This window comes from Botrytis fragariae, assembly GCF_013461495.1.
Source record: "Botrytis fragariae strain BVB16 chromosome Unknown tig00000045, whole genome shotgun sequence".
NCBI classification, from domain to species: domain Eukaryota; kingdom Fungi; phylum Ascomycota; class Leotiomycetes; order Helotiales; family Sclerotiniaceae; genus Botrytis; species Botrytis fragariae.
In genome coordinates this window covers 654,288-677,350 of record NW_023500991.1, presented here as the reverse complement: position 1 = coordinate 677,350, position 23,063 = coordinate 654,288, and the positions used below count along the sequence as shown (strand labels likewise).

The window sequence follows — 23,063 nt, the reverse complement described above, 5'->3', positions numbered from 1 at the left end:
TATACAATGCATACAACTCACAGCCTTGCTTTTATGCAATGTCGAACGACGGTGGAGGAGTTACGCTTGCATGGAGAGGAGGAAGGAGGGAACACAGGGAGTTAATCTAATATTTTCAAGGATGGGTATTGACTGATTGGAATGAGAGAAACGAACTTGGGGATGGGATATATTTTCGAGTTTTTCATGCAGTTAGTTGGTTGGCCTCGCTTCTTTCTGGTGGATGTTGGTTTCATTTTAGATTTTATTGAGGGGAAGAGGGATACATGGTGGGGGGGAGGAGAGAGTGTTTGGAGTATGCATGACATTGCACATGCAGGGAGATATTATTGGACGGAGGGTAGTGTGGGAGTATTCGGCAGTTGAAGCGAATGTGAGAGATTGAGATATGATACGAAGCGAGTGATTGATTAATAGAGAAATGAACTACATAACCATCTAAATTATATCCGATATATTATATGGTGTTTGATATGTGATTCTTCGATTTGAACTCGAAATTGCCCTCTCCCCCTTTTAGACGATAGAGTTCAGATCTCTTCTCGCTGTCTTGCTATCATCATGTATCTTTCAGGTAGTCGATCCATTGTATGGTATTCCACGCTATTATGTTCTGTATAATGATCTTGAAGTATTGATTATTGATAATTCTATATGCTACAGGTCATAGGTTATAGGTTGTAGGTTGTAAGTTGTAGGTTACAAACTATAGGTAGGTAGACGTGTGTATATCTGCAATAACACATACCCATACGCATGTAGCACAAGCACAGGCACAAGTAGAAGTAGAAGTAGAAGTAGAAGGAGAAGGAGAGAATAAAGTGTATTTTGTATTTTTGTATTCTTGGACCTATCTTCACATCTGGTTTTTCTTTCTTCACTTGATTTTTCATTCCGAATTGAGTCGAGTCGAGTGGCATTGTGAAAAATGTCTGCTTGCTCCTTTCGATTATTTTGAATTTGAGTTTGAATTTGGGTTATTTTGAGTTGAGTTCTATCTACTTCTACTTCTACTTTTACTAACTTCTAACTTCCCACTGCATGATTGCCCAATTGCTCAATTGCATTAGGCAGTGACACTTTTTATGTGTTTGTCTAGCGATAGATAGATATGGAAATGTATATCCATCTGATCTATCCATACATGTTTGTATGCTGGTATGCTGGGGTCTACCAGTATATCTAGTCATCCATCGATCCATCTCATATACAACACCTCTCTCGTGTAAATCATTACGTGGATGGATGGAATTTCCCTACAGCTCCTCTAGTTGATTGGTGATGGTGTCTGTCTATCTCCCGCAAAGATAGATATGCAGTTCCTAACGCCATGCATGCATGCTTCTCATCATCTCTCGCTATACAATATCTTACACTCTTTCCTACGACTTTCTTATCCTTGAGAATCCTTGTCACTGGAGCACATGTACAACTGCACATGCACATGCACATCAAGGCAACGCCCTCATAACGCCCTCAAACGCCACTAGCGCAACCGCATTCGCGGGGAAAGCTCTCAAAAAACAGGGTAAGAAACCTCTCCAATACCCTTTCCATCCACTCTCCCTATACACCTCCCTCGCTGCACTTTTCCAATTCGGAAATCTGCGCACCCCATCTCCCAACCCGCCGGCCAGTGGATCCGTCATAATCCGTTGTTTAACCACATCACTCGGGTAACTCGTCATCCAGAAAACCTGTGCCGAGAGACCGCCGGCCCAGAAATTAATGGCAGGGGTACTCAATTGTGTTTTTTCTGACAGCAGACGTGTGAAAACGTCGTAAGAACCCCACCAGAAAAAGAAAAAGGAACGGAAGAAAAGGGTAGCGGAGAGACCATGGTAAAGACCTGGGATACCATGATATCGGTAAATTTTACGTGCGCAGTCGATGGGACCGCTATATAGACGTTCGGATTTTTTACTCGAGTATTGGATTTGTAGACGTGCTTTTAGATGTTCGACGGGGGCCGCAATGAAACTTACGGTTGCGCCTGCCATGACGCCAGCGAGGGCGTGGCCTATGGTGGGCAGTTTGTGAATTTGAGAGGGCGTGAGGGGATCACCGGGACGCGCAAGACTAGATGGGGTGGCGGCCATGCGGGAGGGGGAAAAGAGGGTTTGGTGGAGGAGTTTGCGGTAGAAGGTTAGGGAACCGAGCATTATGCTGTCCATGAACATCCAGCCTACTAAAGGGGGAGTGGCGCCCTTGTAGAGACCGGTGAAGCCTTCGTTGCGAATGGTGAGGAGAAGACATTGGAGTGGCCCGTTGAATTGAGATGATGTGGAGGTTTGAAGACGGACTTTAATGGTATCGAATGGATGTCCAACTGTTGATGGTATATAATTAGCATTTAAATTTCTCTTATTATAAGATAGATCGCAATCTCGATTGGCAATTCAATTCGCATTCACCAATCACCCAGCATTTTCTCTCCAGAATATAAATAGTGCCCAAATTCGCAAGCAAGAAAACCTCAGATTGTCATACCAGTAAGTTTCGAAACCCCCGAAAACACACCCGCCACAAATCCTCTATAATTCTTTGCCTCTCTCTTCTTCTCTACCACTTTCTCCCCGCCGTCGGTAGTATTCCCTCCTATTTGCAACCGCGACATGGTGGCAGACTCACTCGTAGCCATTTCGATTGCCTATATAGGCTAACTGGTCACAAATCCGCGAGTCTTTTGCAAACATTAAGTCTTGTCTTGTCTTGTCTTGTCTGACCCTCGTCTGAAATTCACAATGAAGTCCACAACGATGAGACAGAAAGAGACAGCCTAGATGGGAGGAAGCTTTTCGCGAGCAATGGATCGATTGAGCTTGCTTGCTCGTTTGCTTGGTTGATTATCACACAGTAGCTTGTAATTGGAAGGCAGGATATTCTCGATTTGTTATGTCGCACAGCAAGGGTCTTGGATCGCCGTTATTTTAGATTGATAATACCCATACTTTGCAGCATGCTACCCAGCTTATTAATAGATCATATCCAATATGTTCGGATGGATGACGAGTTGAACTGCGAGCCCACCAAACTGGGTGGAGCTGTGACTAGGAATGCTTTGAACTTTGAAGATTTCATTTGGCGAAGTCGGAGGCAGTTGTTACTGTGAGCTTGACCTTTTCTTTTTTTCTTCCTTCTCTGGTCGGTCTGCCTTATCGACAGGAATTGTCAATGTGTATACATGGTACTGATTGGCTAGATAAGCAGCGACGAGAAGCTTGATCAGAGAAGGAACGAAGCGATGCACGGAAGGAAAGACTGCGATAATCTTAGCTGAGGATAGCTGAGGATAGTAAAGCGGCCATCAGAAGCAAGGGAAGTGAGGGGCAGATGGGAATTCAAAGTGGGGGATTATAAGATCTCGAAACTCGTCGGATGAATTTCGATTATCGTGAGACTCGAGTATCATGAAGCGGTCGGTATAAGGCTGGTCGATTGAACTTTCAAAACTTCGGATTCTTCTCTTCAAACCTGTAATTGTGGGTAAATTATTCAATTAGGATACTTCAGATATCTTTTTACCTACAACAATGGACGCGTTCACATCTTGGCAATTGGGATGAGTCCCGTAGCAAACTGTTTCGCATATTGGAGGTTGGCTGACATTAGGATATTTAAGGATATTTAAAGATGCTGTGAATCTGTCCGCTTTTGATCGATTCGGAGCCAGTAGTCCAAGCACACCTTTCTTCTTCTATTTCTTTCTACTGTACAAATACTCTTCAATCATTACTAAAGGTTACTCACTTCCTGCGCACTTCCTTTCTTGACGAAAAGTTGAATACTCAAGCTGTGCTTATTCTTTTGATTCATTCACATATACCCCTCCAATACTACATAATCAATACATCTCACACTTAACACTTCTCGAAGTTGAATAACATTTCAGGAAAATGACATCTTCCGAACGAGTTACCGAGTCCAAGAAGGGTATGTTATTCTGTTCAGTACAAAATTCGGCACATCTGCCCATCATATCAAAAATGACTCAACTGACAATACCTCTTCCGCAGTCTGGACAACCCTCATAACCAACACCGCCTACCTCTCCGGTCTCCTAACCCTCGACTACTCCCTCAAAAAACACAACTCCAAATATCCTCTCGTAGCCCTCTACACCGATGCCTTCCCCCCCGAGGGCCACGCCGCTCTCGAAGCCCGTGGTATCCCCAAACAGCGCATTGAATATCTCCTCCCAAAGAATGGCGGAAAGGATTATTCCAACGATCCTCGCTTCTACGACTGCTGGTCTAAACTCGCCCCTTTTAGTTTAATCGAATATGAGCGCGTTGTGCAACTCGATAGCGATATGTTGGTCCTACAAAATATGGACGAGTTGATGGAATTAGAACTCGATGCGCCGGAGGTGGCGGGGAAGGGACAGAGAGTTTTCGCCGCGGGCCATGCGTGTGTTTGCAATCCGCTAAAGAAGAAACATTATCCTGCTGATTGGTATTTTCACCCTTCGATCTATTCATTTTCTCCAAAGGCACAACTAGAGACATACTAACATTCCTCCAGGGTTCCCGAAAACTGCGCTCATACCTCCCAGCACAACACACCAGACGTCGCACAAACCACCGGACCACCACCCAATACCTCTCCTCTCGGTTTCATGAACGGTGGTCTTCAAGTCGTCAACCCTTCTTCTGGCGTATACAACGCTATCCTTGATCATCTTTCCTCAGACGCCGCAATCAATATGGATTTTGCAGATCAATCTCTCCTCTCTGATCTCTTCAAAGATCGATGGGTGCCACTTCCTTATATTTACAACGCCCTCAAAACGTTGAAATGGGAAGGCGTCCATCCTCAAATTTGGAGAGATGATAAAGTAAAAAATATTCATTACATTCTAGCCCCAAAACCGTGGGATGAGATGGATGAAGAGGGAAATTTCATTGGTAAGGATGCGACGCATGCTTGGTGGGTAACACACAATCAGGAGAGGTTGAGGGGGGAGAAGGAGAGGGGAATTAAGGTTGATGGGTTTTAGATGAGTGGTATGTTCTTGTTTGCGACTGGGAAATAGACAGGTACTTGAGTCTTGGAAGACTAGCTGAGAGCCAGCTATATTGATGGCTCGTATCACATAGCATAGATATTTATAGCATTGAAATTGGAGTAAAAACCTCCATAATTTCTCTACGAAATTAATAAGCGAGCCATTGGATATTATTCAAGCTTCCAGTACCCAGATCCCATCACTTTGAATTTCATCCATAGATCATCTATCTTTCATATTTCCTCTGGTAATCTCGTTGCCTCATTCCCCAAATATAACTGAGATGGTCTTGTTGGTCAAATGCAGAACATATAGTTGACTAGCAACATCACAGAATCTCAACTCTTCTCGTCTTGTCTCCTGTTCACATTTTAGATATCTTCGCTAACGAATCTAATTAACAGCAAATCGAAGTTCCAAGTCCATCCAACGTATCGACTCTTAAGGTGACATGCCGCCGGACCGAAACACGGATTTCCCGTCCCGACAATAAAGAGAAGAACGGCTGATCAGCTCAAGCCAAGATGTTAATCTCTGTCAGTGTTTTTTCAGCATATCATATATGACATTGCATTGTTGAGTATACCGGCGACAAGGAAAGATATACCATCAGCAAACTGAGAGCATGTGATATAGATGGTAGCTGCGGGTAACCGTAGCTTCAATAAAATAGGCTAAATTTGCCAACGCCTTTCTCCACAATCTTCATCTCTTCCCCAGATTCCCTCCGCATTTTCATGTCAGCCTGAGTTTTGGGATTCTTGAGAGTACCTAGGGATCTGTGTAACTTCAAGTGGCTTAAGTTTTATTTCTCCACCATATCTTACAAGCTTGGAAGTCAATATACGACTACTGCATCTAGACCTTAGATTCTGCTTTCCTTCTTCGCGAGAGCTTTGGACAAGAGGTAGTGTCAGCTGTCGTCGGCTGTTCTCTCCCACGTTCCGAAACTGTGGATGCTCTTCTGGCTTTATCTGGTACCTGGCCATGGAAATCACGTTCTCGGTCTCTGTCCTTGCAGTGGGATAATCTTCAAACCCCACAAAATACCATTTCCGTCAAGATGACAGAAGGTATAATACAGATCATATAGCAAGTGGCAGTTCACATAGCACATGATACTATACAATCCTTTAACGGGCCGTTGCTCCTTAGTCGCTCAGGTACCTGTAAATGTATGTGATTTCTTTAATCTAAATTTGGTTTGGGTGATTTTCCGTCAATTGTCTTAATTGGATACTGGGTATTACTTTAATTGGTCGTTATGGTAAAATCCCTCTCGTTTCATATACTTTATCCAATCATATTTCGCGGGGTCCTGCCAAGGATTCAACATTATAAGGTTCTTCATGATCAATCCATGACATCTTTTGAGTTCTACTCAGGCTATACAAATTCTACTGGCAAGCCGGCGCCGGACTTCCGTTATGGTATTGGGGTGCAGCTCGCATATAGATGATCAAATGTGAGTGCGTGTTAGGTTATCAAGATTTGTATGGCCGACTTGGTTAGTCATATCTCAGGCCGACTGATATAAAAGACTGTTCCTTTCTTCAAAATGCGAATATCCAACCACACACACACAATCTTTACTTCTTCAATTGTCTTGTCAAAATGGGTTTCAAGAATGCTCTCCTCGCTGCTGCTGCTGCTGCTGTAGCGCCTACTGTATATGCACAAGGTGCAGCTTACGCACAATGTAAGTTATCACGCTTTACTGGTTAGTATTGTGGTATTAACACCTTTTTCAGGTGGTGGTCAAGGTTGGACTGGCGCAACAACTTGCGTTTCGGGATATACCTGTGTTTTTGGCAATCAATATTATTCTCAATGTTTACCAGGCGCTGCGGTCACGACAACAGCAACTTCAGCTCCCACCGCAACGACTCCCACCACAATCATCACATCTACCACCAAAGCTACCACGACCACAAGTGGCAGCAGTGCAACAACAACAGCAGCAGTTGCTGGTAATCCATTCGCAGGAAAAGCACTTTATGCGAATCCATACTATGCTTCTGAAATCTCTACGACTGCTATTCCTTCACTCACTGGAGCCATGGCTACTAAAGCCGCTGCGGTAGCAAAGGTTCCCACCTTTTATTGGCTGTAAGTCGTCGTATTTAATCAGATTGTGGATATGATAGCTAATAATCTCAGTGACACCGCAGCTAAAGTTCCATTGATGGGAACTTACCTTGCCAATATTCGGGCCTTGAACAAAGCAGGAGCAAACCCCCCTGTTGCAGGCACTTTCGTAGTCTACGACTTGCCAGACAGAGATTGTGCCGCTGCTGCTTCGAACGGAGAATATAGCATTGCAGACGGTGGTGTAGTAAAGTACAAAGCTTATATCGATTCCATCGTTGCTCTTCTGAAAACCTACTCTGATGTTAGCGTTATCCTCGTCATTGGTAAGTGAATCCTTCATCTCAAGCAATCATAGATTTGTGGCTAACCATCTAATAGAACCTGACTCGTTGGCCAATCTCGTCACCAACTTGTCAGTCGCAAAATGTTCCAATGCGCAAGCAGCCTATCTAGAATCCACCGAGTATGCCATCGCACAATTGAATCTTCCAAACGTCGCTATGTACTTGGATGCTGGTCATGCTGGTTGGTTAGGATGGCCTGCAAACATCGGACCAGCTGCACAGCTCTTCGGTCAAGTCTACAAAGCAGCTGGAAGCCCAGCTGCAGTTAGAGGTCTTGCAACTAATGTTGCAAACTACAATGCTTGGACTAGCACCAGTTGCCCTTCCTACACCTCTGGCGACTCCAACTGTAACGAGAAATTGTACATTAATGCTCTCGCTCCACTTTTGACCGCTCAAGGTTTCCCAGCTCACTTCATTACTGATACTAGTAAGTGATATCTTTTCAAAACATATAAGACGATGCTAACAACTCAATAGGTCGCAATGGTGTTCAACCAACCGCCCAACTCGCCTGGGGTGACTGGTGCAATCTCATCGGTACCGGATTCGGTGTTCGACCAACCACAAACACAGGAGATGCATTGGAAGACGCATTTGTCTGGATCAAGCCCGGTGGAGAAGGCGACGTTAGTTTTCCCACACATCCCATCCCCATCTCTTCTTTTCTTCAACATATATACTAACTTGCCAATCAGGGAACTTCAAACACTAGCGCTGCACGTTACGATTTCCACTGCGGACTCGCAGATGCGCTTCAACCAGCTCCAGAGGCGGGTACTTGGTTCCAGGCTTACTTTGCTCAATTGCTTACAAATGCCAATCCAAGCTTTTGATTAAGCGGAGATGCTGGGAGATGAAAATGAAGATGAGATGGGGAATGAAAAAATCATACATTCTTTAACCACAACGTGATATGGAGAAGAAAAGAAGTTCTTCGATATATGGTCGATCATTACATATTCATTGCTTTTTGTCATTGTTTCGATTCGATTCGATTAAAATATGTATATACACTTTTTATCTCTTCGCTTCTTCTGTATATATCAATTACAAGCTGTTCTCTTTAATTTTGAGAGTTGGATATGAAATATCTGTTTGAACGTGTGTGGGAAATGAAGAGTCGCCTACCAACCTACAAATCGCACTTTCTAGTGTTTTAGTGAGATGATAGAGGATAGTACTTTCTGAATACATGGAAGTACTTCCAGATTGTTGTTCTTGAAAGTAAATCTTTTTAATAATATATTCATATTGGATTGTTTAAGTAGATACGTAGAATTGAGAAGGGATATTGGGATGAAGATTGAAATTATTATATTGCAATAATGATATCAACAACACTACCAACATCAGGGCATATAGACATCAAACTACCCCCTCACCCAAAAGAGATAACACACAGCACCGCACGATTCCATTCCGTTCCAAATATGAAATAAAGTAAATAAGTAGCTAGGTACCTAGCAGCTAGATGAATGAATAAATCGGTATTTAATCTTCGATATATATCAACACCTAACAACCTAACACCCGGCACCCAGGACTCAGCAGCTTGCGAATTGACAGACGAAGATTTCTTGGATTGCTTGGGTTGTGAGTTGGGGGTTGGGGTTTGAGAGATAGATCAATATTAAGAATGACTGGCTTTTGGAGTACCGGTCCGGTATATATTTTTTACAGCATATCAAGTATAGACATGTTTCAAGGGGGTAAGGGCACAGGGAGAGAGGAGAAAAGGGAAGGGGAGAGGAGGAAGAAGAGGAAGGGAAGTATTATTGCTAGGAATCAGGAATTTAGGAAATTCAGAAATTTAGAATATGTTTGTTATCAAAAATTATTCTCGAGAGGAAACTATGTAGTGAGATAGGATAGTATGTGTGAATTTCGTGAGATTATAGAATTCATTTATGATTTGGGGATTTGGTGTTGGGGGAATGTAATCTTATCTAGGTGGGTTTGTTGAACTATAGCATGTATGTACAGGTAGATACTTTTACATAGCTTATGTATATTTTGCCGGCTGGGGCAATTCCAATTCTAATTCAAAGAGACAAAGTAGAAAATAGAAAATATGCAGAGTGGGTTTCAAATGTTTAAATGAAGGTTTGGGAGGGAGGGAGTCTTGTGATGCATCGGAACTTTTTCTTTTGATTAATTATCTAGGCTCCTCGAAAATTATATTAATCTCAACATATCATTAATTTAAATGTACTCCTGGAATTCCGGGGAAAAAGGATAAATAGATAGATGAGATGCAAATGCATGTTCCACCATATGCTTGCTGTAGAAACAAAGACAGCAGCACAAAGTTTAAACATAATAGCCGAAATCTGGGGTATGTGGCACTTCCTGGTGACAGATAGTATGGCTGAATGGGAAGATGTTAAGGTTATTTACCCCTGGATTTATCCGAGGATGGATGGTGCGGTGCGGGTCCGGCTTATGGTGATGTGATTTGTGATTGATAAGAATAGAGTTGGGGTTGGGACGGGGCTTGGCGTGTATGTACTAGGTACCGCGGTATGTATGTACGGAGTACAGGGGATTAAGATGGGGATGGGAATGGAAATTCGAGGGTTGAGGAATTTTTTTGTGTGGATTTGAGGGGGGAGGGAAGGAGGGTTTGTAGGTATTGATTGTGGTGGGGAATTCGGATGATTTTTTGGAAAGGGAAAGTTGACAGATAGATAATGATTAGACTCTGGATAGAATTCCGGGTATTTCATTCTTCTCCTTCTCCATCCCACTAATTCAAGAGAAATTCGAATGCAAATCCCATCCAGATCTATCTCGTACTCCGCCCACAAAAACAATTAAACACACAAAACAAAGAGATGAATTGAGCGGATCCACTTTCTCATCTCATCCCATTCACATTACCGGCCCTCGGCCCAACCCAACCCCATACACATGAAACTCTTCCCGCAATCCCGTCTCGGAACCCCATCGTCTTCTTTCCGACAAGTCAACTTTTCACGTACTTAAACTAAGCTAAGCTCCAGTATTGTATGGCACTTTAGAATCACAAGATTGATAAAGATGACGCATACCCCATATATCGTGTATTAGTGGAGTATTAGTACCAGAGTAAACCTAGGAGATTTAATGTATAGAGCGCGCATGCATTCTTATATTTTCTTCTGGTGGGGAAGGGAAATGAAAATGAATCTGGAACACGGGGGTTTCGGTCCGTGGATGGAGATCTGTGGTGAGGTGATAGGAATTGATGAGAATGGGATCTATGGAGAGTATTCCGAGCGATAATCAGGAAATTTGCTAGCAAACTTATGTATACACCGGTGATAGCGTGCCGGGTTTCGATGATGGGTTGAAATCTGGAGTATATATTCCGCATGGATATCTTGGCATTTCCATAATATAAACTTTCTCGTCCGCGTTTTTTATACATCATACTTTTAGCCCCATCTCTCCATACCTTCAAGATGAAGTTCTCAACTCCCCTATACACAATCGTTCCATTCGTGTCTACCGCCGCTGCACAAGGCGCCGCGTACGCACAGTGTGGTGGTACGGGATGGTCTGGCTCTACGACATGTGCGTCGGGTTATGTGTGTACATATGTGAATGCGTATTACTCGCAATGTTTGCCTGGAACTGGTGAGTCTAATTCCGAGAGAGAGAGAGAGAGAGGAAGAAAGTTACAGCAGCGTATAAAGATAAAATGACTAATATATGGCAATATAGCAACTTTAACAACAGTTACAAGTGCAACAGCGAGTACTGGTACGAAAACTAGTACAGCCGCAACACCAAGTTCGACGGGAAAGACAAAGTATAGTAAGTTCATGCTATTAGTACCATTTTCATGAGAACGTTACAAATAGAAAACTCACACTGACATTTTCAAGTCGGTACCAATATCGCCGGATTCGATTTCGGCTGCACAACAGACGGTACATGTTTAACCAACAAAGTCTACCCAGTGCGCATTCCTGCCCCCTTTCCAACTCCAACTACTCACTAACCCTACTTCCAAACAGGCTCTCAGCAGCCTCAACAATGGCCCCGACGGCCTAGGTCAAATGGCTCACTTCGTCTCCAAAACTGGTCATAATATTTTCCGTCTCCCCGTTGGCTGGCAATACCTTGTGAACAACAGTCTCGGGGGAACACTCGACAGCTCCAATCTTGCAACCTATGATCAGCTGGTCCAGGGATGCTTAGCAACGGGTGCTACCTGCATAATTGATATCCATAACTATGCGAGGTGGAATGGAGGGATCATTGGACAGGGAGGACCGACGGATGCGCAGTTCGCGAGTCTGTGGACTCAGTTGGCGGCGAAGTATAAGTCGAATACGAAGGTCGTTTTTGGATTGATGAACGAACCACATGGTGTGTATTTTCCATTTCTTGAGGGGGGTGGAGCGTGAAGTGGAGGAGAGAGGAAAGAGGAGAGAAGAAATGAATACACGAATACTTGAATGGGAACTAATGAGAACATAGATTTGAATAGCATAACCACCTGGGCAGCAACGCTTCAAACAGTTGTTACTGCTATTCGTCAAGCGGGCGCAACATCTACCATGCTTCTACTTCCTGGTAGTGACGTAAGTATAGTGACACCATACATGTTTTCACAACTAACTCACATTCGTTCTGAGCACTTTTCCCAAACCACCACAAACTTCTTCATGACTCTAAATCAATCCACTGACTTCAACCATCTAGTACGCATCCGCAGGCGCTTTCATCACCGACGGTAGCGCCGCCGCTCTCTCCAAAATTACCAATCCTGATGGCACTTTCACCAATCTAATCTTTGACGTACACAAATATCTCGACTCCGATAATTCTGGAACCCACGCCGAGTGCGTAACCAACAATATCGATACTGCATTTGCACCACTAGCAACTTGGCTACGGGCCAATGGGAGACAAGCTATATTGAGCGAGACAGGCGGTGGAAATACCGCAAGTTGTCAGACGTACTTGTGTCAACAGGTTGCTTATTTGAAGTATGTTTCCAATTTCATTTCATCTTGGAGTTGAAGATGGAAGGCTGTGGTATATGTTATTAACGATGTGATTGCACAGTGCGAACTCGGATGTCTATTTGGGATACATTGGATGGTCTGCTGGAAGCTTCGATTCAACTTACAGTAAGTGCAGCAATTTTCTATATGCCCATCATTTTTTGTTCGATAAAATAATAATATTCATGTGACAGTATTGACGGAAACGCCTAATGGAAGTGGATCTTCTATGACTGACCAAGCGCTCGTTGCGGCTTGTCTTACTCGAAAATAGTAGCAATGAGGATTGATTGATCGGGCTGGTATACTTTGGTGAAGAGATTGTACATAGTGGAATGAGTCTGTATATATTCGATTGGCTGTACATAGGAAGCACTACGCGAGAAAGAGGAAGAGTAGAACAAATTCGTCTTTACTCTTCAATAAGGATTGTTTTGTTTGCATCAGTGAAATTAAATGAGAACTAAAAGCTTCGGAAGGCTTTATGGAATCTTAACGACAGGGACTGTCGAGAGGAATGAAATAGTGAATTTGAAAATGAACCACCAGCAATTGTAGACGAAAACGAAATACTGTTTGCTTTTAAAGTGAATAGCAGAGCCCCACTATAAATCAAAGTTTCGGCAAGAACAATTCGGATGATAGCATCGTATCCAGTAGATTTATTAGTCTTTAAAATGCCCAAATGTATCCGCTTGAAACACGACGCTTCCAAAAAATCGCAAAAAGTGATTTCTTTTCGAAGATAAAAAAGCAGAAAAAGAGAAGTGGGTCATCCACTTGGCACAGGAATGTGATGGCAGCTAGACCAAGATCGTGACCCGATGTAAATCTCTAGGAAATACAGATATGCGAACGACTGCTAGACCGCCGCACCACCAAGCTTCATTTGACATGCAAGTGGTGAAAGCAACCGGGTATATAAATGACGATTCACCAGATGTTATATATGGCAATGAAGTGATTGTAAACTGTTACAGTCCTTAGATCAAGGAAGTCCACTGCATTTTTACATTCTTTTATCAAGACTCCCACTTGACGATCGAAATATTCGGGGTTTGATACTCTTCAATTCGTCTGTTTTGGTAATATCTCCTCGTGTTTTCCTGAGTAAATTACACTTCTTCGATCTATTATTTCTTAGTTGGCTTGGGCCAACTTTAGATAGCTTTCTCTTCTCCGTCATCCATGGACCTTGAGGATGTCATCATTCGAGATACTCTAAATGTAGCGATATTCTTACCAATGTTGGATAGCGTAACACGATCGGAACATCACTACTTGACCTGAAAATAGTAGCCAAAGACTATACATCAAAGACTTCTTGAAGATCAACTATTGGTATCCGCTTTGAATCATGAGTATATCAGCTCGTGTGAAGTTGACGTAAAGATAATGGGATTAATATGATGCAGGACTCAAAAAATTTTGGATGCAAAAATCACAAGATACCTCCTCGCAGACATACCAAGTGCGGCCAAGCGAGATTCACGTGCCTTGTGTTTACCAGAAAAGAAAGGAACAACAAGCAAGTGAAAAAATAGAGCGAACGCATGAGATCTTGAGTACTAAGTAGACAAATCTCTCTGTAAACCTCGCAATTTCCGTGTTTCAATGTCACTGACATGGTGTAGCTGTGGTCAAACCTATGATTTCGATTGTCTTCAGTTGTCAAGCATCAATATAACCCAGAATCTGAATTTTCGACAAGAAAAACTCAAGCCCATGTCGCCCGCTAATCAAATACCAGAATCGCCAACTGTAGCATTCTTGAGACCCAGACTTTGTCTACAGATACAAGCCACACGCCCATATTGGCATTATCTAAATCCACACAAACCATTCGCAAGCCTCAAAACCACCCACGTGATCATTACCGGCATAAAAGGATGCAACGACGGCACGAATTTTTCGAAGAGACATCTGAGGTTACGTTTGTTGCATATCGCATACGAGCCGACCCGTTTCATTTCCTAAATGAGCAAGTCACGATCAAGATCTATACGAGATGTCGGATGCTTGTGCCATGCTGGTGACATGCTGTGGTGATTTGAGGTTGTAGTGCAGCGATTTTTATGTCAAAATAGGTGAGCTTGATCTGGGGAATCCTGGAAATGGTAGGTTGAGATGTGGTGGTGAGAGAATAAGAGTGGTATAGATTACTAACGTAGTGGAATTATATCTGGGCAATGTATATATCTCGAGTGATTTGTGAGCCGTCTTGGATGGTAAGAATTAAGTGGTCCTAACAACGGGACGGGATGGAAAGTATACTAGGCTGACTCGAGGCTGGTTCCACAAGCCGACACGGCCCGATTAAGCACGTGCTCCAACTATTCTGCCAGGAAGCGGTGAAGATAAAATGAAATGGGAAATTGGTTCTGTTCTACGGTTTACTACCCAGCTAGATAGGTAAAGAACATTGTAAGTAAATAATCCTACTGAGTCAATCGTATCATGAGCGCGGAGAGACATCATGTAAAATCATCGAAAGACATCAAATGGATGTGGCTAAATCTGGCGTAGTCAGTCATGATCCAACGCGGTCATAGGAGATCTCAACTCAGAATGCCATCCTCATTTTAAGCAGATCCTTCTCGATAATCTCATCCTTCTTCTTCATAAGTTCTTTCATATCCCATGGACAGCTCACGTATCGTCCACCAAGCCACTCCTTACGCTCAGCAGCCAGCCATGCAATCGTGTCCCCAGCTATCTCTGGACGATCAGGAAACCGATTCCGAACCTCCTCAGGTGCGGTCTCAGTAATCTTCGTCTTGATCGCACCCGGATTAACACAATAGGTCAGAAATCCTTGATTGCCATATTCCAATTGTAAAGACTCGGTTAACCTCAAAATCGCAAGCTTTGAGCTCCGATAACTTGCACTTCCAGGACGAGCGCTCAATGCACCTGAAGAGGATACATTGATCATTGTGCATAAGCCGTTATTGTTTGCACGAGTCAAAAGCTGCATAGGAAGGAAGGCACGAGCAATGTTTAGGATTCCGTGAATATTGACCTCCCAAGTTCGCCAGTGAACATCTGGATCCGCATCGAGTAACGGCTTGTATGGTTCCATATGAGCTGCATTGTTGATGACTATATCCAAACGTCCATCAAACCGTTCTGATACGATTTCAAACATTTCTTGAACGCTATCTTCTTTCGAGATATCAACGGTACAGCTCAGCACCGTAGGCTCTGAATGCCCAGCTTGCATTGCAGTCAGTTTAAGCTTCGTGATAAGATCGTCTGATACGCCGTGGAGATCAGCTAATGCTACTGCTGAAGCACCCGCACGCACAAACGCTGTAGCTGTAGCATATCCAACCCCGTCCTCCCACGCTGCCCCTGTAACTAGAACATTTTTTTCAGAAAGGTCTAGCTTGATTGGGGAAATGTAGTCATAAGTCGTAGAGTGCCTTGTGGCTGTAAAGTTGCCACCAGAGAGCGCCATTCTATCTGACGTTGTGGACTTTGTAAGTACCGTGAGATTATACAGTCTGGAAGGCAGAAAACACAGCTACACATAAGCAAGAAACTGAATTGCACACATGTCAGGATTTTGCGAGAAATGTGAATAATGATATTCTCCAATCAAGTTGCAACGCTAATTGGCAGATAACCATCGTTGTCTGCATTGGCGTTGACTGGCAGCGTTCTCCACTACAGAGAAGTCTGCTTAGAAATCTGGAAACGCAATGACACCACATCTCGATATAAGGATATCCGGACGTCATATCCTTGACACGATGATGCTTGGCCCCATTCATTTAAAAAGCAACCAATTTAGATTGAAATTGGGTATAATTCTCTTTGCATTATGCAGCTGGGTATCGTTTCTTTAGCCACTAGATCGCTAGCAAAAAGATGCATAACGGGTACCCACGGGGTGAATATATTGAGCAACGAGCATTTGACCAAACCCCTAAGAACCAAAATGGGGACGCTTGGTAATCTTATTATGATCAGATCTAGAGAATATCATTATCGAATTAATACATCATAGAACGTGGAATATTAAGGTTATTCTGCGACCTCGTGATAATCTTTGCTTGGAAGAGAACATAGTAGCAAGCAATCATTCAATCCCGTTCCATGATGTAAAACTCATATTTGAATGTATGTGGCGACTAATTCCCGTCGAGTAATAATATTTCAAGCTTCACTCTACACCGCAGTGTAGACGCTCAAAGCTAGGTTTTAAATTGGCCACAGCTCCGCATATCTCGAAGTGACTAACCCTATTCCACTTGATCGGGTAGATGTTCAACGGTGATCTATTTACCCCTCACCGCACCCAATCGATCGGCTATTTCAACGGCTGACAATTTCTCGGCAGCTAGCGTGAGAGTCTATTTAGGAAATCTATAGGGTGATTGGATAGCTTTGGTAGCAAAGCGAGCAATATCCTCAACGCTGATGAGCTCTAGACGCGTGCTGGGGAGGAACGCAGTTCGAAGTGTGTGCATTTTTGAAAGTCCTGGGAACATATGATCACATTTTGGGTAGCAAAAATTCTGCAAAGAAAACGCAGGTCGAAGAATCGTCCAGTGATTAAAACCCAAAGTGAGAACCATTTTCTCAATCTCGTCCTTCTGGATCTAATACTGTGCTGACGAATATTCCTTACTCTAATCAGGGAAGGTTTCATAACCCCTGGTTCTCGCAACACTAGAGTAAATGACCCGAGTCACCTTTCCCTGCTGGACAGCTTCCAGCACATTCTTTGCGCACACGATTTCGTTTTTCAAATTTGGCGGAAGTGCGAGATAGACAGTATCGGCACCGCTAATGGCTCTAGTAACTGCTTCAAAGGATTCTAAAATTCCAGTATAGATATCCGCTCCTAAAACTCGTAAAGCTTGGGCTGCGCTGGAAGAGGAATCGCGGACGAGGATTTGTACTTCGTAATCAAGCTGAAGCAACAGTATAGATAATGGGCAACCTTGTTCGCCTATAGCGGTAGCAATAAAGACACTTTGGTCATTGTGGATTTGAAAAAGTCATTCACTGGATTTGAGGAGCAAAACAATAAGGGATCAAATGAGATAATGCTTTCTTCAAAATGAAACCTCGCTCATAGAGGACATATCCTTCCTTGCTCGTATCTTACAAATCATTGAATCCCGAGTTTCCGTGGGAACGATGGGGGTGGGGGAGGGATTTAGGACCAATTCAGGTCAGAAAGAGAGTTGTATGCAGCTAGTACAGGTCGAGAGAGAGGTTGATTGGATTGTGGGGTTGTGGTTACGCTTCCGGTGTTCCTTGAGGTGAATGACAGTCTTTGAGATGGCATGCAGCTGCACAGCGTGCTGGATACCTGAGTCTTCTCCAATTGGAACTTGGGAGAAATCTTGGGAGTCTTGTCCACAAACCTTAAAGATGCCTTGTAATGGTGGCCAGTTGATAGAATAGCCTTTCGAAACTCTACCGTCGAAAACGCTATGGGGAGTAGTTACTGAATCTTGCGTAACAACCCAATAATATCTATCCGATTCTTGTCCACCCGTGTTACGTTCTTTCTCTAGAGCAGCAGCGATCCAATTAAAAGGCGTTGTCGGTCGCTTTAAGGAGGGAGTACGATGTTCCTTTGCCTTTGGGGAACTGATAGTCCTGGAAATTTAAATGCAACGAGAGCGGATATTACTTTGTTTTGAGACATACTGCTGTGATAAACCGTCATGATTTGTTCTACCTTGCGTTATATATAGCCTACCATTATTCTTATTTTCTTGGCATCGCAGAAAAGCCCATACGTCCACATCAGAAAATTTGAAGACGTTACCTGATCCAAGAGCGATTAGTAATGTCTCTCTTCGCTTAGTTGGCCGGAAGCTTAAAATGTTTGGTATATACCGGTACCTAGTATTTATTAAAGATTTTATGTCAAGTCTAGATTAGAATCTAAATTATTTTGCTTCACTCATGGCACTCCATTATATTTTCTCCATCTTCACAATCTGCATCACTTCATTGGTATCACCCTTCAGATTTTGATACTTTCCTCATACTTTTTTTTCACTTTGTGAAATGAAAGTTCTTCTAAAATCCCTACAATAATCATCCATTTCCCCACGATTTGGGCCACAATCGCGCTTCGTACTCCTGACTAGTACGTAAATCTAATACCATGGCTGATTCTCGGACCCCAATCTCCCACTCACAACGCGCTACACTTCGCCGATACTACCAGACAGCTACTCCGAAGCCTACCCAGTCTGAATTGAGAGCGTGGTTTCAGTCTCGCTTCGGCTACAATATTAGTCAGTCCATCGTTAGTCGAAGCCTCAGCAACAGCTTTGCTTATCTAGATGTCTCTAATGCGTCAGACTCTGAATTTCGAACACGAAATTGTCAATGGCCTTGGCTAGAGACTTTGCTCACAGATTGGCTTCAAGAAGTGGAGGCTGGGTCCTGTAAAGTCACAAACAAAACCATCGGACAAAAAGCCAAGAAGCTATGGGTTCAATCAGACGAGTCACAAGGTCTAGCGACGCCAAAATTTTCTCATGGCTGGGTTATCAAATTCCGACGGAGATATGAGATGAGGCTTCAATCTCTCCTAAAACAGGATCACACAATCCTGACACCAAACCATTCATCGGTCGGAAGTTCCGCTTCGCCATCATATGGAAGCTCTGCGAGCATAGCCAACCAAGCTCTGATTTCATTTTGGCCTCAAAGAGAGGCATCAACAGCGACCTCTCTAGCAAACAACGCCAGTCTCGATACCGAGACCAACGCTTTAGCGACACCTACAATATCATCTGATCATTTCATCCACCTTGTTCAACACAATTCTTATCGGGGTTTAATGTCTAATAAAGATCTGATATTTGCATCATCACTCATTCTTAAGGCATCACCTCTGACAGCACCTATCAAACAGTTTGCTACTAAAATTTGTGGTGGCCTAACAGTCATCCATCCTCTTGATGGCCTACCCATACCTGATTCGCTATATCCAACGGAATTGCAGATAAACTGTGCCCATACGGGCATTATAAATATGTTTCCTTTCCCGAAATTTCGGGATAACCTCATTGAGAAAGGTGTGAACTTCGTACCTGAAGAAATGTGTCGGGACCTCTTTGGTGATATTTTCCCAGATTATGTTACACCAACACCAGATGCTCACGAATGTACATTACAAATGCGTGATGTTTTAGCAGCACTGCCGTCACTTGAAGAAAACGATTCTGGTACCGATGATTCCGAAGATCAGGATGATTACACAGCTGGACGTAAATGTATGATCAACTGGGGTGATCCATGGAATGTAGAAAGCTGGGAAGTCACACCCGGCTTCGTAAAAAGATGGAGCTGGGCACTAGAAGGCTGTGATGATTTGATCCAAGCAAGCAATAAATGGCGTGCATCCAGAAACGAGAGGCTGATAACGTGGAACGCAAATATTGGAAGCTCGACTGTGGAAGTCTCTTAGATAATTATCGGAAAGTAATCTGCATGGTCGAATTTCTTGCTAGTTGCCATATAACAGCCAGTGAGGAAGGAATAAGGGTAGAGGAAATTGATTGAAATACAAGCGCCACACCATATTACATACCCTTTGAAAGTGACAAATTTCCAGACAAAAAGCTATGTAGAAATATCGATGCAACAAATTCAAGAGTTTGAAACGTTCTCTAGACAACAACGCCATGTTATGTATAGACTTTCGAGAATGTAGTATGGAAGTGTGTGCGGAATTTTTTTCCCCATCTTTTTCGATATTTCTTAATAGGAGGGAGGGTAAAGATCACATGACCCCGCTCTTTAGCCAGAGGGGAAAAGAACATACTTCCATTCGGTGAGTACCTATATATCAATCAACGTTCCTATCGAAGGGGTCTCAATTGTATGGTGAAGTGGTTGATATTTGGCTAAAAAGATGGGAAAAAATAATTTTGACCAAGACGTTCCGCGTAGACTTTCATAGCCTAAAATACCTACCTAGAGAGACGGATGACTAATCATCATATCCTTATGTCGAAACACATCCTTATACCGAGACACATCCTTATGTCGAGATGCATCCTTATGTAGAGATACATTCTCATATCGGGACATATTCTTATATCGGGACGTATCCTTATACCGAGCTATATTTTTGCTACTTTAGTAAGAAGGCGTGATCAAGAATATAGCCCTGTTCCAGGATACAATAGTTCCTTTGTCTCATAATGGACGAGATTTATTAGTATTTTTTTGTTTTCGCAGCACGGCAAGATGTTGAATTATGCATGAAATGGGTCGTGAGGCAAGTAGTAGCACAAGTATAGCTGAAGATGGAGAAGAGTGAAAGTCCAGCTTTGCCTACTCATATGTAAGAAAAGTCCGTTTCCTGTTGATTCATAATACCAAAGGTAAACTATGAATTCTTATCGCCGTCCAGGAGTTAAGGTTCCCAAGCCGAAAATCCAGAATTGAAGGTTCAAGCAACGAAGAGAAATATAAATAGTTCTATGTCCCTCAAATTAGAATTCACATTGTCTACATCATCACCAAATTTCAAATACCAAATACCAAATCCAAATATACTTTCCCAAGCACAATGGCTCGATACGCAGAAGCTCATTTGAATCCTAATGGCCCTGGGGATGCTCGTCCAACAGCCATTCAAATCATCAAGGACGAAGGTGTGCAGGGCAAGCTAGCGGGGAAAGTTGTTGTCGTTACAGGCACTTCGGCTGGAATAGGTATTGAGATAGCACGTGCTATGTCTTTGACTGGCGCAAAGCTGTTGTTGACCGCCCGAGACTTGAAGAAAGCCAAGACTGCTTTGGATGGAATCCTCGCACCAGGACAAGTCGAATTAGTCAAGATGGACAACAATTCATTAAGCAGCGTACGTGCCGCCGCAGAAGAAATTCTTCAGAAGTCAAACAACCAAGTCAACATCCTTATCAACAACGCCGGTATCATGGCTCTACCTAAGCTGTCACTTACGGAAGATGGCTTTGAAAAGCAATTTGGAGTTGATCATCTTTCCCATTTCCTCCTCTTCCAGCTTTTGAAGCCTGCTCTCCTCGCTAACGCCAGCCCTGAATTCTCATCTCGAGTCGTTAGTGTCTCTTCTTCTGCCCACCACGTAGCATCGATCAACGAATCGGGAAACTACAATTTCGAGAAGACTGAATACAATGACTGGGTTGCATATGGTCAAGCCAAAACCGCCAATATCTATATGGCCAACGAGATCGAGAGGCGCTACGGATCCCAAGGGCTTCATGCCACAAGTGTTCATCCTGGAATCGCTGCCTCAACAGGGCTCATGCAGCATGTGGATCCTGCCGTGGTAGCAGAAATGTCAAAGGATGAAGGTCTCTACAAAAAAATGAAGACGGCAGAGCAGGGTGCTGCAACAACAGTGTGGGCCGCCATTGGAAAAGAATGGGAAAATAAGGGCGGAGAATATCTTGCTGAGTGCGCAAAGACAACCCGTGGGAATGATAATCACGAGATTGCAGGTGTAGGATATGCAGGGCATGCTTACGATCCTGAGGCTGAGGCTCGACTTTGGAAAGATTCGTTGGTAATGGTGGGGTTGACAGACGATCAGTAAGAGGGTCTTTCTCTCTTGATTCAGGAGCATCGGCGATAAATTTTTCTGTCATTATTCGATGAACGATAATTCTGCTGTACTTTTGACTACTCCTTGGCTTATTTTATGTTTTGTGATGCCATTTTATCTAAGTAATATCCGTGGCTTTTATGACTGAAACGCTCCACATTGTGATCCAAACTACACTTAAAAAGTTATAATCTTCTTCCCTGAAGAATGATGCATTGCCTTCCTCTCTGGCGTATGTTCGTCGGCGAAGTTGAACCGATAACCAAGCGGGAAATGATGCCGGACAGACAGTCAAAGCAATATCGCAAGCAATGCCATCCAACCCCGTTAACTGAACGCTACACGAATGTTATTCCCGGCAATTCTTTGACGGACTGCAAGCAGGGAGGCTGCTGACTGCTGAAACTAAGGCAGCGTTTACTCCATTGGCTCGAAACTTCAAGCTGGTATGGTGATCATGCTGGTATGCTAGTCATCTATTCCACCTACAAAGTTCTCACTCTCGTAGTCAAGATCCTGTCTTCCTCCATTCAATAGTGTACAGCACAATGTTGTTCCTGCTGAGGATATTGAGTATTGACCATTTGATTGAATTTATCAGGAGTTTGACCCATCAATTCCACCGTGGTAAACTTCAGAGTTCCATATGGTATTGTACTTGAATTGCTCCTGGAATCCGATCAGGGACGGCATGATAAGTCTCTTCCCCATTCGACTCCAGAGTATTGCTAAACTCGTCACCGCTGGAACCATCGCCATGGCCTTCCAGATTGTCATGACGTGGCTCTCGAGATGAAAATTTGATATAGTTAAGAAAGGAAGATCGTTACTATGATAAGATGCACATGACTAATATTAAGTTAACAGTAGTGCGACTTTACTTCTCAAGATATAACATTTCTGTTTTAAGGAGGGGTGATAGTTCTTGCCCTTCTCCTCTTTCAGAAGGAAAAATAAATTGATTGTATTTGAGAGTTACTATAATTCTCTTCTGGAGAATTCATCGATGGCGAAATCGGGAGTCAACCCAAATGATCACG

The 23,063-nt window shown here is 43.2% G+C and overlaps 5 protein-coding genes across 5 annotated transcripts; 3 read left to right on the top strand and 2 right to left on the bottom strand.

The window, feature by feature from the left end:
* Positions 1-1,451: 1,451 nt before the first annotated feature.
* On the bottom strand, positions 1,452-2,641 carry Bfra_003404 (putative carrier protein ymc2 protein; the record flags this gene model as incomplete). The annotated part of the gene is made up of 2 exons (XM_037333810.1): positions 1,452-2,329; positions 2,491-2,641. 2 exons carry the CDS (start codon positions 2,639-2,641, stop codon positions 1,452-1,454), a joined length of 1,029 nt encoding a protein of 342 aa, XP_037193897.1.
* Positions 2,642-3,815: 1,174 nt separating this feature from the next.
* On the top strand, positions 3,816-4,999 carry Bfra_003403 (putative glycosyl transferase family protein; the record flags this gene model as incomplete). Its single annotated transcript, XM_037333809.1, has 3 exons — positions 3,816-3,933; positions 4,017-4,455; positions 4,525-4,999. Exons 1-3 carry the CDS (start codon positions 3,897-3,899, stop codon positions 4,997-4,999), a joined length of 951 nt encoding a protein of 316 aa, XP_037193896.1. The 5' UTR covers positions 3,816-3,896.
* A 1,623-nt stretch (positions 5,000-6,622) lies between these two features.
* Bfra_003402 (putative cellobiohydrolase ii protein) lies at positions 6,623-12,717 on the top strand (the record flags this gene model as incomplete). The annotated part of the gene is made up of 14 exons (XM_037333808.1): positions 6,623-6,707; positions 6,760-7,117; positions 7,169-7,422; positions 7,478-7,873; positions 7,924-8,072; positions 8,142-8,220; positions 10,890-11,015; positions 11,152-11,244; positions 11,316-11,389; positions 11,448-11,802; positions 11,914-12,017; positions 12,139-12,425; positions 12,505-12,569; positions 12,638-12,717. The coding sequence occupies 14 exons, from the start codon at positions 6,623-6,625 to the stop codon at positions 12,715-12,717; spliced, it is 2,505 nt and encodes an 834-aa protein (XP_037193895.1).
* Positions 12,718-15,006: 2,289 nt separating this feature from the next.
* Positions 15,007-15,903, bottom strand: Bfra_003401 (putative short chain dehydrogenase reductase protein; the record flags this gene model as incomplete). The annotated part of the gene is made up of 1 exon (XM_037333807.1): positions 15,007-15,903. One exon carries the CDS (start codon positions 15,901-15,903, stop codon positions 15,007-15,009), a length of 897 nt encoding a protein of 298 aa, XP_037193894.1.
* Positions 15,904-18,579: 2,676 nt separating this feature from the next.
* Bfra_003400 (uncharacterized protein) lies at positions 18,580-22,014 on the top strand (the record flags this gene model as incomplete). Its single annotated transcript, XM_037333806.1, has 2 exons — positions 18,580-19,850; positions 21,000-22,014. 2 exons carry the CDS (start codon positions 18,580-18,582, stop codon positions 22,012-22,014), a joined length of 2,286 nt encoding a protein of 761 aa, XP_037193893.1.
* Between the last annotated feature and the right edge of the window lie 1,049 nt (positions 22,015-23,063).